Source organism: Teleopsis dalmanni, chromosome 2, assembly GCF_002237135.1.
Source record: "Teleopsis dalmanni isolate 2A chromosome 2, ASM223713v2, whole genome shotgun sequence".
Taxonomy (NCBI): Eukaryota; Metazoa; Arthropoda; class Insecta; order Diptera; family Diopsidae; genus Teleopsis; species Teleopsis dalmanni.
Genome location: NC_051847.1, coordinates 36,495,156 through 36,513,577, shown reverse-complemented (window position 1 = coordinate 36,513,577; position 18,422 = coordinate 36,495,156). Strand labels below are relative to the sequence as shown.

The following is an 18,422-nucleotide window of genomic DNA, read 5'->3' as shown; positions in this document are numbered from 1 at the left end:
ATAAAACTGCACCTATGCTAACTTCATTGTATGAGTATATATAGCATTTCTAAAACCTTCGTTTAGTTATTATTTATTACCTTGACTTAATTTAACTCAATTTTTTATTGTTAATTTCGCTAATATAGTTTAAACTTTACTTATTTTACAGGTTATTCAACAGATGAGATGTTCGATTATAGTGTTTGTAAAATGCAATCAAGTTGATCCAATCTATTAGATTGTGTTTAACTTGGATATTACCTCTCCAATATTATATAATACTTATTTATTTTTTACAAGAAAAGAAAGAAGATTAAAGATATAAATAAACATATTCAAAAGGTATGTAAAAAAACAAAAAAATATAATAATTCTATAAACTTCTTTTCTGGTATCTGGATATACATTACGAAGTATACCCTAACATAGTCATTTATCTGAAGTTGAAATAATATTGTAGTAGTTAGTCAGTAAAAAACGTAGTCAATTTGAAAGAGTTTTTCAATTGTCTTCATGTATGTGGACTTAGGTTTTAAGGTGTAACCTAACAAAGTTGGAAAGTTAAGGGTTATTTCTTAGAACCCTTCTTAAAAAAGTATTTAGGTAAATTTTTTGATTTATTGATTTATTTTTTTTCGTTCCCCAACAGCACTTGAGACCTCTTAAAATATATTATATTCTTTGCTTGCGAAATAAAAATATATTGAAACCAATTTAAGTTCAGTTATTTGCTCATATTGTTTTATAGTGTACTCCCCCTTCTCTTCTCTCTTCAAGTTACATTATTTATCTTCACATTTCAACTCCTGGATGAATTTAATTTTATTATTATTTAGGGTGTTTGTACTGCAACCTACAAATTTATTATGTTCCCTTTCATGAGCTTAGAGTATTTCTCTAAGCCCTATATTTTGTAGCATTAAACCTACATTAAGAGTTTTATCCGAAATGAAAAACCTTTCTATGTAATTACTATGTTTATGCATCAGTTTTGAGGTCTCATTCTTCTCTCTACAACACCTAAAAGTTTCATTGAGGTAAATGCTCAGTTTTATTTCTTCTTTTTTTTAACTCTGAGTGAATGTAACTATTATTAAATTACAATTACACCAACATATTATCTTAATCATTATTGAAAGCAATTTAAAAGTAATTACATATGATCGTACGCTAGAAAAACATTTCTAAAGAAACAATTCACAAATTATTTATTATATATTAAAAATCCTATATCATCATTAAAATTGTGTTTCCAGTTAAAACGATGTTAATGAATAATAAATTTTTATTAACACTCATTATATCACTGAGATATGATAAAAGATTTAATACTCAGTCTGTCTATTATGACACACAAAACTCGTTTAATGTGTTTTAAGGAAAGAAATTAGTTTCAGACCAATTTCTATACATTGCTAATTTTTTATTTATTTGTTATTAGTTTCTTACCAATATTTATACACATATATTATAATACAAGCATTAATAACATTCATATATATATATATATATATATATATATATATATATATATATATATATATTAGTATCCATAGTCTCCGCTTTATGCAAACAATTCTCTCTAACTATCTCTATCCTGTACATTGTAACGCATTTCAGCTCATGCTTCCTTTTTATTGGTTTTTGGATCACATTCCCGTTTACTTGGGTTGAATCTGTCGACGGCTATATTGTGAAGTCCACTGAAGATCCCCTTTTATGGTGTTACTTTTCATCATATTTTTATATCCTATTCTCATCATAGCCTTTTCTTACTTTTTGATTTGCTTGGAATGCTGTCAGGTCCAAAAGGTTGAAAATTGCTTGGAATTTGAATTTTTTTTATCATATTTTTGAATATATAAAAATGCAAATACAACAAATGCGTCTGTTTGGATTAACATAGGTGTTCTCCTAAGAATACAGGACTAGCGTTCATTTAGTTCCTAATAGATGTTTTCACAACATTCAAGCTTATAATGGAATGTCCTATATTGTTGAATGAGATATCGGTATATCGTTGGAGAATTCTCCAAAGAACTCAATATGAAACTATACTTTCGACTGCAATGTTTTTCAAGCATTTGGGTTATTTAGTTCTTAGTTAGTGTTTTCACAATATTTAGCTACTTCTATTGAAATCCCCTATATTGTTAAATAGAAATATTATCGGTGACTAGCGGATCACTGCAGCGTTTTTCAGGCATTTAGGACGTGTGCGAGTTAAGCTAAATTGCGTTCTAAATGAGGGAAATTTTAAGTTGTGCCGATAATGTAGTGATGTGTCGATACGTGTTGATAAATGGCTAAATGTGTGCAGTGCAAAAACCCCCAAAAAATTTCCCATTTCGTTTAGCATCACCTTAGCCTAACTCACACACGTCCTTAAATCATTAAAAGTCTAGTTGGTGTTTTCACAACATTGAAGCTTGTACTAAAATATCATATATCGTAAATGAGATTACGATATGTTGTCGGTATATTGGGAAAAAAACTCAATTTGAAGCTACTTTTTCAACTAGTGGACCCATGTAGTCTTTCCAGGCATTTAAGTCATTTTGTAGATGGCTAGTAGATATTGTCTTAACATTCAAGCTTGCATTAAAGAGACCTACTTATATATTTTTAAATGAGATATGAGTTTATCGATGCACATGAAATGCTTTCTGGACGAGGAATTTTAGGCAATCGTAGTTTGATATCAAAAAATGTCGTCATTATTCATTACTTGACTGTGATCCGGGGACCTTTCGCATTCGTGTGTAAAAAAATGAAATGTTTGATTCTACTTATTGAAAAGGTATCTCATTATGTTATTAGGTTTGATTAGGTTAGTGTGTTATTCAAGTCTAGTCTACCAACTTATTTAGATCTTACAGCTTCATTATAATACTATTGCTTAACACTGAAGCTTGACTGTTCTATTTATTGAGCCATTTCGAAGTTTTTCTAAAGTTTAGAATGTTTTTATCTTATTGTTGGATACCTGTGTAAGATAGCTGCTTGACTGTATTATGGTGCTTCGTTGATCACTTCACAGAAGCTTCGGTACTAGCTCTTATAATGATCTCCTCGGTTTGTGTTATAGATAACACCTGCAGTTAATTACATTTTCTTTATCTTTGCACAATAAATATTCCTGCATTTAAGAGTTTTTTTTTTAATTAATATTAAAAGAATTTTAATATAATTTTAGAGAGTAGCAGCGAATAATAATTAATTTATTTTAATTATCTGTGTAATCCTTATGGACTGTTATTTTTTAAATAATATAATATATTGTTGGCAGCCATGGTTAAGAGATATATAAAAAATTTATTAGAAATTAAATTGTTGTTTTGTCACTTTTATCTACTCCAGCAAAACTCAGTAAACTCATCATAGTTCAGTCCGAAACAGTCAGCCGCGCTGTGCGTACGTACGATTAGCTAGCCGTGGCATTAATATCGGGTAATTTCAGTCGTACTAGTATATCTCGTAATATACTTGATCGAAAAAAAAAAAAAAATTAAAAAAAATATAATGAAATATAATCACAATTGAAAAATAAATGATTACACTTGCAATTATTTTTGTTATGCGAAATATAGTTTGTTAACCGCTGTTTTCGATGTGATACTATTTCGCTGAATAATATTTATTTTTATTTTTAATTTATTTAAAGCTTTAACAAAAAGTGCAATTTGCTTAATTAAGCAAAAAAAAAAAAAATAAATATTAAAAATAATTTATATTAATTAAAATGTACAGTGGGCGTTTGTTGTAATGAGTCTCTTTCAAGTTCAAGTGTAAATACTAATGACATTTAAACGAGTACATAAAATTGTTGCATTAAAGAAATAAAAATTAAAAAAAGTTTTATTAATTTGCTTATATATTTTGTTTTTAAATTATGAAATTAATTATAATTAAATTTAATGTGAATTCTCTCGTTTTCTGCCTCTCTCTCTTCCTCTCTCTCTCTCTCTGACTGTCTGTCTTGTTTTTACTCTTGCTCTCTAACTCTCTCATTGGTTAATAACTGCTATTTATTGTTTTAATGCAGCTGTTATTTATTTACATATGAAAAGGTCACTTGCGGTCTTCCTAACTCCCCCTTGTTGAACTGCTAGTCTAAAATCATAGCTCTGTTAGTTCCGCAAGTTCAGTAATTTGTAGGGTCTTGACTTTGTATGAAAATTAAATATAAAAAATTTATAATAAAATGACTGAAATATATTTAATAAATAAAATATTTTATTTCTCTATTTTGCAGTGATGGTATTAATGCGTAGACGGAAATTTATTAAAAGGTGATTTTTATAATTCTTGTTTTTTACTTTTGGTTTAAATTTTTTTTATTGTAGTTTGTATAATTTAAACTGTTTTTTCTTATCTAATATTTATTTTTTTTAGTAATTTTTGTGAGAACTATTTTTTGCACATATTTTTGTATGCCCGTTTAAGCATGTCTGAGGCTTTTTTCATAGCGATAAAGTTAGAAAAAATTAGAAGCAAAAAAAACAAATAAATTTACACTTGCTTTATTAATTGAACTCAAATTTTAGGTAGTTGAGTTCAAATAGGTCATTTTATTAAATAACATTTCAATCTAATTGAGTTAACAGAAAATATTCAATTTATTTTAAATGTTTCTAGTGTATGTGAGAGATAACACAGTATCTACACAGTATCTATACCTAATAATTGAATAATGTGAAGTTTATATATCTGATATATTAAACAATAAAATATGAAAAACAAGATACATTTTGGATTGCAGAGCTCATAATGAATATAATATGGAATTGTTTAGGCATTTTAATACTCATATATCACGCAATGCATAGTTATCTCATATAATACGTGCAATGTTTAATTAAAATATAACCTTGCATTGTCAATATTACAAATCTAGAATCCTCATTTAGTATTGCACCATACCTGAAAGTAACGATATTTATTTATATTCGTACCTTGCATTGTCAATATTACAAATCTAGAATCCATATTAAGTATTGCACTATACCTGAAAGTAACGATATTTATTTATATTCCTACTTTTAAAAAGTATTATGTTATACTTCCAGTAAAACACTTTTCTTCTTCGTGGTTATTATATTTACAATAATAATATTAATAAATTTTTGAGCAAAGTCTTATGTCTAAGCTAGCAGTGATTCAATATAGTTAATTAAAATAAAACAATTTTTCAAAATCAATTTTTAAACTAATTATTTCGACTTATTGTAATAAATATTAATTTATTATAATAATTTTCGACTTATTAAAATAATTTGGTTTTTATATGCTTATGAACTTTGTACTATAAATGAATTAATTGAATCTAATGCAGTTTATGATTGGTAAGTCTGAAGTAAGTTTTTCAATCAAGATTCACTTAGTGTGGTTTTCACTTCGAGCTTAATTTATAACACTAATATTTCGCTAGGGAAGTAAGATTATCTTGATATTAACAGATGTTTTATATGAGAACAAATAAAATATGAAGTGATTCGCTATATCTATTTATGAAAGTTAAGATTGAATCCAGATTTACTAATCGAAACCTTGCGTTAAAATTATAACAAATCTTGTATCAGGATCAGGATAGCACGATAACTAAAAGTAATGATAATTACTTATATGAGTACTTTTTGAAAGTATTTTCTATTCTATTCAGAGTAGGCGTGGATCTAAAAACTTCCGATGAAGAAGATCTAAAGGTGTATATAGATTCATTTGAGTACCAAAAAACTTTCATATTAAAATAAAAATATCTGGCATTTAGTTATATTAAAATATCGATAACCGCAATAATAATTGTTTTGCGTTAATATAATTCACATTTAAAAAAATGATGCTAATATTATAATAAATAACATTTATTGTAATAAAATATTTCAGCTTGGACTTAGTCAGTTTCAGTAAATTTTGAAATACTATAAAAATAATATAAAATATCGCATTAAATAAAAGTCTAAAACTCTTATCAAAATTTTCTCTAAATATTTCTGTTCAATAAATTAATATAATATTGATTACTACATACCAATAGCGTATACCAGGGGATAGATTTTGTGGTGTTTGACACCCCCAAAAATATTGATTATTTTTATATTAAATGTTTTCATAAAAACCTGAATAACCCCTTAAATGAGTCTCTATGTACGCCCATACTAAATACCTTATAATACTTTTCATATCAATCATTAATTAGTGTACAAATTATTATCAAATATGTTTAAGATATCAAGTAAAATGTAGTAAATTATTCTTGGAATACGTGAAAAAGGGGAGAAAAATGAATATCCCATACTTTATAGTAAATGTAAAGGTTTAAAGTAAACGTTTTTAGTAGGGTTTCAAAAGTAATGAAGAAACAACAACAAAAATTTTGTTTGATTTATTGAAATTTGGCTGATCAAACAACGCTGTTTCAAGTAATGCCAAGTACTCATCATCAGTGATTTTAGAAAATATACGAATTTTTATTTAATTAGTTTATAATATGTTAGACCGCAAGTACTAGGCTTAGAACTCGTGCCTGTCAAATTTGAAACGATGACTAATCGTGGTAAATGTTTTTGTTTTATTCAAGTATTTTTTTATCAATGAATTCTATATAATATCAGTACTGAAAACAATTATAAAATTTACTTAGGAGTTATATTTTTTAGTGATGAAAGCAAGAAAATATCTCTAGGAATCAATAGATATAGTATTTATTTGTAAGTCTATAACACTATTTAATAGTAAACAGTTTGACCTTATGTTGATATGCAATATATGCAGGAGAATAAGTCTAGGAGTTCGCAGCTGTAGTATAGATCTATAGATCTGTCATTTTATTTAACTATAAATAGTTTTTTGATATATAGCAAACGTTCATACATATACTCCACTGAAATTTCACAGAGTAACCTTCTCTCCACTTCGAATAATTCCTAGTGCAATTGTCATTGTTAAAAACTAAAACTTCTACATCATATACGTTGTTTCGTTGAGATCCTCAAAGTAACTATGTTTTTCGCAGTAATTTTTTGATGCAGTGAGGTCGGATCTGGAGAAAACGCCATGTGCAAATGATATCAATTCAGAGTGCAATTCTAATCATTACAAATAGTTTAGTAATAGTGCATTGTCTTGATGAAAGAACAGTTTTTTTTATTTATTTTAGAACCTTTCTTGTATGCTATCTTTTATATATGGCATATATTTATTGTTGTAACCCGCTGGGATCTGAAAGCAGATAAGCAGATAACATGAAAGGATTTACAAAACGATTGCATGGGTTATGATATGGGTGGGTGGTGGTTGAAAATGTGGGAGAAGGAATGGGAAGAAAAAATGGATTAAATTAAAGTTCAATTATCAGGCTCCAGACGGAAAAACTTGGCCACTTCAATGGGGTGTGTATACAATCCAGTAATGCTATATAATATACGTAATCACTTTTGACAGTGTTTCTGAAATTCTTATTCTTAAGTAAAGCTGCTATACTTTTCTCGCTGTTTGTTGCACTTTGTTTGGTTTTCGTAGTTTGCTGTCCCCTCAGCTGACTATCGACATATCTTCGGAGTAACTGGTCAATGTTTCTTGTCACCTAAATAAAGGTTATTAAACCTTGCCAATTATCTTATAAAGGTGGGTACTTTGGACTGGGTAAATCGATTATTGTAGAAGTCGTATCTAGATGTCAGATTAAGAAATTAATATCCACATATTGTTTGCATGTGTGGGGAGAAATATGCTAAAAAAAGAATAAGATTTATTATTCTCTCTCTTTCTCGATCTTACTTTCTCTCCTTCTAAATATTCTGTTTCCTATATTTTATCATTTTTATTTCCTTTTAGCTATAAAACCGTTTATGTTTTTAATTTTTTTTTTTTTTTTTGAGAATTTTAGATATTGAAATCCAAGTAATTCGTAGATATATAAAAAAGTGATATGCTTAGTCATTGTTTTTTAGTTAAACTTTCGTTCCATTAAATTCGCTGCGTTATCGAAATTCGTTTCGTTTAACTACTAAAACGCAAGTATCTATATTTTGCTTACATGAAAAGTATTGTTTTCTTTAAAAATGAATCACAAGTTCTCATGTTATCGGACGATCGTTATTAATTGATTGCAAATTGTTAAAAGCCCCATAAACTTTCATTTTTTTTGCCACACAAAATGTCGTAGAAATTTTTAAAATTTTTTTGAAAACATACTCATTGCTCTACTTTATTTTGAAGTAGTTTGCGATTATAAGTAATCCGATATCTTTTCTTTATTAGTGATTTTAATTACTAATAGACACTTAACTGTTAATTAAAGCTAATGTTTTGTTTATTGAAAAGCAATATTAGTTTAAAGATCATTTTTGAACTCATTGCATTTTTATAAATTGTATATATAAGCTACACCTACGCCTCTCCCTGCAAAATTTTTGAGGGCATCACAATGGGCAATATATGCCTCCGAGTGGAAGTGCTGACAACGGTCAGCACGCGCCTTCCGAACCTATATATAAGCTAAGACTGAATTAAAGTAAACAAATATAAATCTCAAAATCAAGTCTTATCACTATTAATTGATTTATTTTTTTTCAATATTTTGCAACTATTTGTAAATATATTTTTTGTAGTGTTTTCGTCATCAAATTATCTTTAAGGAAAATTTATTAAAAACTATTTCATAATAAATATTTCTCCTTTTACGTATATGACATCAATAGAAAATTATTTTATTCTTTAACTTAAGTGGAATAGAGTTGGTTCCTCTTCCTTTCTGTTATCTCAATAGGAAATTGTAAATTCTTGGTGTATATTATTCACTCTCTAATGACAGTTACGATAAAGCTATGAGGTTTGGAAAACTGTTGCAAGGAAGATAACAACGGCTAAGGCAAGCTTTAAGATTTGAATAATATTGTTAGGAAGACCAAGACAAACTAAAAAGTTTGGCAAAATATTACGGATTGTTATGCTGTCATAAAGTTGCTCACAAGTGTAGAGACGAGATTAGGATCAGTATAATTGTGTCATTCATTCTTAAATAAGAGGAGTAAAGTAGACTACTTTTCCAAGTCACATTCATGTTGCAAAAAAATGTAAACCTGATGAGCGGTCCAAACACAGTATTGCCCTTTTGGATAATGTAATAATATTCGGCATAGGTTTACAACAAAAAACCTGTCTTATGTTAAGATAACTTTGGCTAAAAGATATGTTACAGAGTGCCTTTATTACAATGGAATAGCACAATGATCTGTAAGAACCAAAATTAGCATGAGTTTGGAAGCTTAATAAACTTTATTAACTTAACACTCTTCTAAGTTCAAACAAAAGAGTAAATCTAATGTTGTCTGTTCTTACAGGTCATTATATGGTAGATATGCACGTGACTAGATAAGGTGCCGTTAATAGAAATAATAATGTAAGGATAAAGAAATAATTCAGTACTTGTTAGAGTAAATATTAGCTAGACAGTGGGGTGTCCAGCTCTTTCCACACGAAGAGTTGACTTCTTGGGAGATTTATAGGAATTAGCAGACGTAGACACAGTTAACCTATTAAGACTTTCAATTAATCTGTTAAAAATCAAATTGCCGTAGAGGGTTCTGGGTAGGTTTGGGAGAAGTTTCGTTATAGCATCACAATGACCTACATGAATTCGAATACATTTTGTGTTAAGACTGTTATTTTAAATTATTATTATTATTCTATAAATATCATTGTATATATTTCTGTTTTGGATTTATTTGACCACAACAAATCTTTCAAGATTGCTGTCGGATACTAAATGATTTTACTGGAGGTTGCTATGAAGGCGATCGAAAATTTCATCCATGACATTACAATGTATTTGTGTCCTAATAACTTTGGTGTTGGGACTGTCACTATAAAAATAATAATAATAATGTATAATAATAATAATGTATATTATTCTATTCAGTTTTGTTGTAGTATTATTTAATTTAAATCGAACTTTCAAGGTTTCTGTTGGAAACTGAATAGTTTTGCTGGACCTTGCTAAGAAAGCTAGGAAAAAGTATCCCCCTATAGTATGACAATAGGTCCTGGCTATATCGCTTGGGATTGTCATTATATATATTGTATAATATTAAAATCTATTATTTTCATTCTATATAATTTCATTATAAAATTATTATCGAATAATTTTGGTGTTGATAACTTGACCGAGACGTTTCATTTTCTTTATATATGAATATATATAGTTCAAGAGAAAAATTTAGCGTTATGGTATATCATAAATAGAACTTAGATATATTAAAATAATAACTTCTAGAAAAAAGTATTTTTAATCAATTTTAAATTAAGCATGCTTTTATATTATATAATATATAAAGCTTCATTTTCGTTTGTATTTCATTTCATATATCTTTTCATAGATATTCCAAAATTAAAGTTTTTTTAAATTTAGTTTATTATTTTTTAGGCTATAATATTACAATAATTATGTGAAAAATGTACCTAAAATTGATGAGAATAAAATCGCACTCAAAATTGTTAAGTTAAAGTATTGAAATATATATAAAAATAATAAAAATTATGTGAACTTGACATATTACTAAAAACAAAAAAAAAATTTAACAAAGAAATATACAAAATTAAATTGAATTAAACAATTCAAGTGTAAAGTTAAAATATATGTAAATACTCGTATGCATATAAATTTTATTAGTTTTTTAACGTAAACTTTGAACTGGTATCACCTCCAGTATCATCGCGCTAAATTTCGGCTATTTCAGTTTTAATTTATAAGCACTGATGTAAAACTTGCTTCAAGATCTGCAATAGCATAGTTTAATCCGGATAAAACGGAATCAATGCGAACACCACCTGGCTTTTAATTAAAACAATCCGTTCTCGTTATCCCTTCGCTACTCGTACTGCTCGTATATATCTCATTACACGTAAAGAACAGTCAAACCAACAACAATTCACATGCGCGATGTACGAAATCCATAATTTTATAAACGTACTCTTTTGTGCCACAGTAATACCTGGATCATTGCTTCTAATTTGGATGATTGGGCTGTAAGTATTAAAGCTCCCATTAATTGCTATGCTAATATGCCTTTTGTGCTCTGTGTACTGTATCTTCTAAGTGTATCTCCTTCTGTAAAAATTTCGGTGTTTTTTTTTATTCAGCAAACTATTATAAATCTTTGGAACAGCTGTTGCTTTTTTATATTTTAAAAATATATATGTGAACTGTGTTTTTTTTAAGTTCCTATATGTACACATATATCCTAAACTAATTTGTTGAAGATCAAAATTTTATCATAATTCGTTCTTATAATAATGTATAGTAATTGTTAACAAATCTTGGTTTAATTGATAAGACCTTTCTAAGTTCTTAAAGCTTTCGGGTAAATAGATACGAAAATATTTTTGAAACCGAATTCTTCTGTAATCTTTTAAAATTTGTATATTTAAATTTACAAGTTACCTAAATAGGTGTATCTAACCTAGAGCAAGATTTTTCTACCACAGGTCCCCAACAGTAGCACCACTCTACTGTTTGTAAAATATTGTATTTTTATTTTTACCGATATTATTTGTTTGGAAGATATTGGTACAGGTTCTTGAGAAACACATCGAGTATTATTTCGATTTTTGTAATATACGTTGCATATTTTTACATTGGTATCGATCTCTGCAACAACACATTGAATATTTTTCCGATTTTTCTAATATACTTTGAGTTTTTTTTCGGTCCGCAGTACGTTTGATCTAAAACTTTGACTTAGTGCATAATATTGGTACACAAAAATGTCGAAAATGTCTCACTTGGATATCTCCAATGCAAGAAAATGATACATAGGTACAACATGATACATAACATAAAAAAATGTTGATATAAATCACGTTTTCTGAAACATTTACCATACATTTATTTTTTTAAAAATCTTCAAAAAAGTGGAACAACCAATTAATGGCTATTTAATGGATCGTTGTTTCTTTGCAGAAAAATAGGTCTTTCTTTTTAGTTATACTTCCTTATATAGTCAGGTTTTATGGCTATATATTCATTCCAATATTTTAAGTACCATAAAATAAAACAGTTATACCAATGTAAAGTGCTTTTCTAGTCTGCAGAGACAACTTGTTCTTTAGTTTCTCTCTAGTTCTTCTTCTTTAATTGAAGAACTAACTAAAATTTAATGTTCATCGCATACAATCACATAAATAACAAAATGTTAGAAATAATGTTATTAAAATTTTCTCTGTTTCTAGCAGTATCGTTCTTAACCCAGTACAATATCGGATGTTCCTCAGTCAAGACATTTGTTTTCTTTCCATGTCGCATTTGCCTTCGATTCAGTGACAGCCATTCATATATCGAATCTCGGATGAAATGATCAATATATCGCGTTGATAGTTTTTAGGGGTTCTCTATCTTTTCTTAATCTTATTAGAACTTCTTCATTTGACATTTTGTTCGTCAGAAGAAGCTTCAGATTTCATAAGTAGCACCACATTTTAAAAGTTTCTCTCTAGTTAGGTTTTATTTAAGATTCCAAACTGATTCACCAAATTATGTGTTATGATCTTAGTAATTATCTTATGTCATTACAATACATTATGTCATTACAATCCTTGATGAAGTAGTAGTATCACAACCAATCCGTTTCATGTTTTTCGAACCGATGTGAAAACGAGTTTTTAAACACTTTAACCATTCATTTTTTTTCTGGCGGTGCTAATAGCTACCTTGGTACCAATTATTTCGTCTTATGATCGGGAAGGTGTAAGCATATGGACACATTATGCCATTCTATTATATGATTGAGATTGTGTCGGATTCGATGAAATTGATCATTTAGTAGTATTGTGTCATATGTTAATCAAAGTTTTCTCCTTTTGAATATGACCGCAGAAGACGGCATGTAATGTAATTTTATACTCTATACTTCGTATACTTATGCAAGAACTACACGAATCGTGTACTTATATATAATATTTATCTGATTTTCTGATGTAGACTAACAATACTAAATACTGTATACGTTAAACTTATCTTTCCAGCAAGTTAGTACATCTAAGTAAGCAGCTTTCCTTTTCACAGTTCAAATAAACAGAATATAATACAGTTAATATAGTTATAATATAGACTTTTTCTATATGCATGTTATTCTGAAGAAATCTATATGGGCTTGTAGCAAGATTTGTATAGGAATAAAGTACCAGTGTTATTCTTTCATTTATATTATAAAAACAAAATATTAACATCCTTTGCAGTTGTGTTACTTGAACTCGTTACATTAATATTTTCTACATATCCTCGGATCTACAACTACAAGAAGAATCGTTAACTATAGAAGTATTTGTTGATTCTATACCTATATGTATATTTTATCACCTATAATATTGTACATATAAATTTATTTATAAAAGTACTTAGTACTTTTAATAGCTTTTTTTTATAATACATATTATTTGTTTTTTAATGTTTAAATAAATCGTTAAGAATAGAAATGCTTCCATTATCTATCTCATTCTGATCTCTATTTGTCATTTTATTTTGTATATACCTATACCTATATATAATAAAAGTAGTTCATTTAATTTTTAATTGCACTCTGTTTTTTTGGTATTTGTAGTACGTATATACATATTGCACATAAAATAGTTTTTTTTCTAATTTTAAGTTAACTGATGTTTATCTTTTTTATTACCAAAAATTAACTATTTAGTAATTGAAAATATATTCAGTGAATTTTAATAATTTATATTTTTATAGCTAGCGTAAATAATTTAATATCATTGATTTGGGCATGTCAGTAATAATGGTGGAATGTATATACAAATTTAATTCTACTATAAATAAGTGTCATAATTCGGAAAAAAAGATTGAATATTAATGTATCATTGTAGGTTTTAAAAAACTTCATTCAACGATGTGTCGTATGTAATAGTTTTATACAGAAAAGTGTTTTTATTTGTTATAAATGTGCTTTCTAATAACACATAAATTAGAAGAAAATCAACATATTGTATTGTAATAAACTAATTTTCCGTAATTATAGTATATATTTGTAGAGAGGACAATGAAAGTGACTCCCATTTGCTTTGTTCTTGTCCAACAAACGAGCCTTATCACCGTTTTTTGCGGATCTTGATCAACTGCAAAACCTTCCTTTAAATATCATTGTAAGCTTTGCAAAGGTTCAAAGTGGTTTTAAATCTCTGAGGTTTTCTTTATACTATAACACAATGGGCCTATAGACCTATGTGGATCTCTTTGTTGGTACATCTTAAGTTAACGTAGTATAAATATATACATTAATGAATATGTAATGTCCCTATCTTAATTATCATATAACAAGTTATTTATCATTAATGAGAAACCTTATTGGGTTCGCATAGACTACTCTGCTCTCTTACTATAGATATTGCTTATCATATGCCCATATCCTCTTCAAAGGAATGGTACTATAAAAAAATTAATTTTTAATAATATCTTATTTTTATAAAATACAATGCGAAATGAGACTCCGAATCCCTCAACAATTTGCACGCTTTATGAATATGAACTTACGGAGTCTTTTTTTATTTCCGAAACGAGCCTTTTTTTTTGAATCCATAACAATAGGTATTTATGTATAGGTATTTATAGGTATGCAAAGTCGGTACCCAATATCAAGAAGTCGATGGTTTCTTTTATACATCAACACTCTGATATTTTCTTAGAACTAACATTTGGCTGCACAGTCGGCACCCAGTACCGAGAATTCAAGTTAGTTTGTATTTGGTAAGCATGGAACTTACTGTTCGCTCAATATGAAGTTTAACACATGATAATATGTTGACTTTAAAAATGTTATGCCTCCGCTTTAAACACGTTTTCGAGTATTCTTTGTTTTCGATGTACTGTATAGGAATTTTTTTTCCATCGCAATATAAACTTCGAGCTTTAACTTTTGGAACCACTCCAGTTGGAGATGAGACTTTTTTCGAGTTCATCCATAATGTTTTACAACACTACCTATTGCTTTAGATTGTGATATAGTCCGAGACATAAACAATTTATTCAGTTTCAGACGTTCGAGGGTTCTAACAATAGGGGTTTGTAGTTTTGTTTTCGAATATATCACTATTTCACTGTTAAATCTGTGTTTTGATACGAAATATTTTTTTCCGTAAACTGTGATGCAAATGTTTGCACATGCATAAAGAATATAATCAAATCTGTGTAGTTTTTGAAGAGGCCTACTTTTATATGCTAAATAGTACCGATAATCATTAAAAAAGTATTTATTGCATTTTGATATAATGCCATTGTTAAAGAATTTTTAGATAATTGTCTGAACATATAATATTTAGTATATTGTATCATTAAGCTGATTATAGTTCATATAAACTAGCCTATAAAAAATGGGCTTACTATCAAAAAAGGAACATTTTAGAAAACTAAAGAAAGCCCCTATATTCTAAACTAAATAGTGGAATCTGAACAGCGCTAATTTATACACTGGATACTCTAGAAAGTGACAAAGGGTTTTATTGCATTTTGAGATACAGCTAGTAAGTTCTAATATGTTTAGAAAACCTTTTCCGTTCCTTAATTCGAGCAGTATATATGTATATATTGTTTTAGTTAGTTACTTGTCTGAGTTATTAATATCCCATATTTTATATTAGCAAAGTTCTTTCAAAGAAAAAAACAACGTGTTCAGTTATACAATATAGGTACAATATAATATTTATTTAATAATTTTTTAACTGATATTTGTAATATAATATAGTTTGCCTTTTTAATTATAATTCTTCGCCTGCCTAATATTGACTATGGTCCAACATCTGTCAAAATAGAAGACGCAAGTTCTGTAGTACAAGGAGAGGTTGTGTAAATATTTTAATTAAAGTTATGGATTATGTCTATTGTGGAAAAGTTTTCTGGAATTATTTTAATAGTTACACTACACAAAGTTGCATGTCTCAATATAAAATCATAATATATGTGTCTGTATTGTATATAATATGTATGATAAAAAACTTTTACCATATATTTGTCCATATAAATATTTAACACTATAACTTTCTTTCAGAATCTCCCTTATTCTAGCTCAAATAGGCTGTGTAATTTTGCTTACGGTATTCGTTATATTTCCAGTTATTTTTCGTTACTCCATAACATTGCAAAGAGGCATACTTTTTTTAACATTTAGTAAGTAACAAAATCAATCATTCCGGTGTAAATATATATATTAATATTGTATTTTCTTTTTTGTAGTAAGATATCCCAAAGATCTCGATTTAACGAACCCAGCCAGTATTGGTCTTTATGGTACTAGAAATTTTTATCTAACCGTTAAAGACTCAGATGTTGATGATGAGGAGGGTGTGAGAATTGGTGTTTGGCACGTCTTACCGGTATATATGGTAAAACGTTTTGCAAGCGAGTTAAAAATTGATCAAGTAAACTATATAATTAGATTTTATTATGTTATTAGATATTTTATTTTATTTTTATATATTTTAAGGACTATTTGCAAGAAGACTTGTTCAATACTACAGAAACCAAAGATGAAACAATTGATCAATTGGAACCTACACTTAAGTCCGAATTTCCGGAGGTAACTGCCGAAAATGAACAATTATTTTATGAGCGCTTGCTGAAAATACCAGGCACCATTATACTATATTTGCATGGTAATACTGCGACTCGTGGCTCCGGTCATCGTGCAGAAGTGTATCGAGTTATAAGAAAATTAGGCTATCATGTGCTCTCATTAGACTATAGAGGCTATGCTGATTCAGATCCTGTGCCGCCAACCGAAGAAGGAGTGGTACGAGATGCTATGGCAGTGTATCAGTACATAAGGAATATCACATCAAACCCTATTATAATATGGGGTCATTCACTAGGAACGGGCGTTTCAACGAATTTATGTGCTCAACTTAATTATATGAATGAACAAGGACCACGTGGCGTTATATTAGAAAGTCCTTTCACAAATATACGTGAAGAAATACGTTTACATCCTTTTGCACGCGTAAGCTTTATTTTAAATTAAAAATGATCAAAATATTTCTAATATTTTGTTTAATTTCTTACAGCTTTTCAAACATTTGCCGTGGTTTGATCTCACTATATCGCGTCCAATGTACAGCAATTCTTTGCGTTTTGAATCTGATCATCATATAAGTCAATTTCGTCAACCCATTTTGATCATACACGCCGAAGATGATTATGTTGTGCCATTCCATTTGGGTTATAAACTTTATCGGATTGCACTTGATACACGCGGAAAATCGTGGGGTCCTGTTGAGTTTCATCGTTTCGACGGCTCAATGGCTTACGGCCATAAGTATCTGTGCCGCGCACCGAACTTACCCGGTTTGATCAGTAATTTCGTAAACACATATCGCAATGAAGTTTATTAAATATTTATTAAATTTGTTAAATGGTTTTATATTTGAATTAACAAATTATGAAGAAATAATGCGGTTTTTGAAGCAAAGTAATTTTTGCTCAGTTTCAATCAAACTGAAGTGTACTGGTCTTTCTCACTTGTTATGTGAGTTAAATTATGCGGTGATAAATTTATGTATCCTTTTGAATAGTTGCTAAAAATTTGCTGTAAAGAACTTAAATTGTATATTTGCAAGATATTATTTTGTTATTAATAGTGATTTGTAATTATTTTTTTTCTAAATTTTATTTGAACAATTCAAAAATTTGAACGAAAGAGTGATTTTGCTTTTTCAAACTTAGAAACAATAATGAAAACAATAAACCTAACATTGTATCAATGATCATGAGAATGAGTATTAATTATGTTTATTTTAAAATTATTTTTATTTAAATTTAATATTTTAAGTAATTTATTAATGCTACTATTTTTACACACTTTCTCTACATTGGGTTTCGTGATCCCTTGCTTCGTATTATATATAGATCAAAATCTAATACTATAATATTGCAATGTAGTACCAACGAGGGATAACTGCCCTCCAGTTTCGAAACTAAGTCTTCTTCGAGACCACGTTTTCATTGCAACAAAATACTTAACATGGTTTTGCCTGAAATCTTTAGTGGTGAAGGACAGCTATAACATACAATGAAAACTGTTTTTTCCTGATTACGGTCAAGATATAGTCACATACTGCTTGTTAGGCATATTCTTTATGTGTGGTCATACTGCAGATCTGATCCTTCTCAATTCAAGCTCTATTGGTTTATGACTCTGTTCCGTGGAAAGATTTTTTCACCTTAATTCAGACTAGTTTCCTGCAAAGCATCTCATGCACTTATATCTTTTTAACTTATATGTTATTACAAGCCTCCTTCTATCCCATTCTATAAATTCAACTTGGAACCCATTCATGTTTTCTGTTTATTAAGTTTCTTTGAGTTTCGAAAACAACAACATCAATGCACAAAGTTTGATTCCAAGAGCGGCTAGGTCTAGTTCACGGAACAACCAATCTTCACGTAA

General features: G+C 28.5%; 1 protein-coding gene across 3 annotated transcripts; it reads left to right on the top strand.

Annotated features, from left to right (window-relative positions):
- Positions 1-301: 301 nt before the first annotated feature.
- Positions 302-17,623, top strand: LOC119680420 (lysophosphatidylserine lipase ABHD12). 3 transcript variants are annotated; one of them, XM_038093226.1, is made up of 6 exons: positions 302-324; positions 4,238-4,274; positions 16,029-16,147; positions 16,214-16,398; positions 16,464-16,976; positions 17,041-17,623. In XM_038093226.1, exons 2-6 carry the CDS (start codon positions 4,240-4,242, stop codon positions 17,365-17,367), a joined length of 1,179 nt encoding a protein of 392 aa, XP_037949154.1. In that variant the 5' UTR covers positions 302-324; positions 4,238-4,239; the 3' UTR covers positions 17,368-17,623. The 3 variants fall into 3 exon arrangements, with proteins under 3 accessions (XP_037949154.1, XP_037949153.1, XP_037949152.1); XM_038093225.1 differs by lacking the exons at positions 302-324; positions 4,238-4,274 and adding an exon at positions 10,603-11,010 and having other exon boundaries at positions 16,214-16,362; XM_038093224.1 differs by lacking the exons at positions 302-324; positions 4,238-4,274 and adding an exon at positions 10,603-11,010.
- Positions 17,624-18,422: the final 799 nt, after the last annotated feature.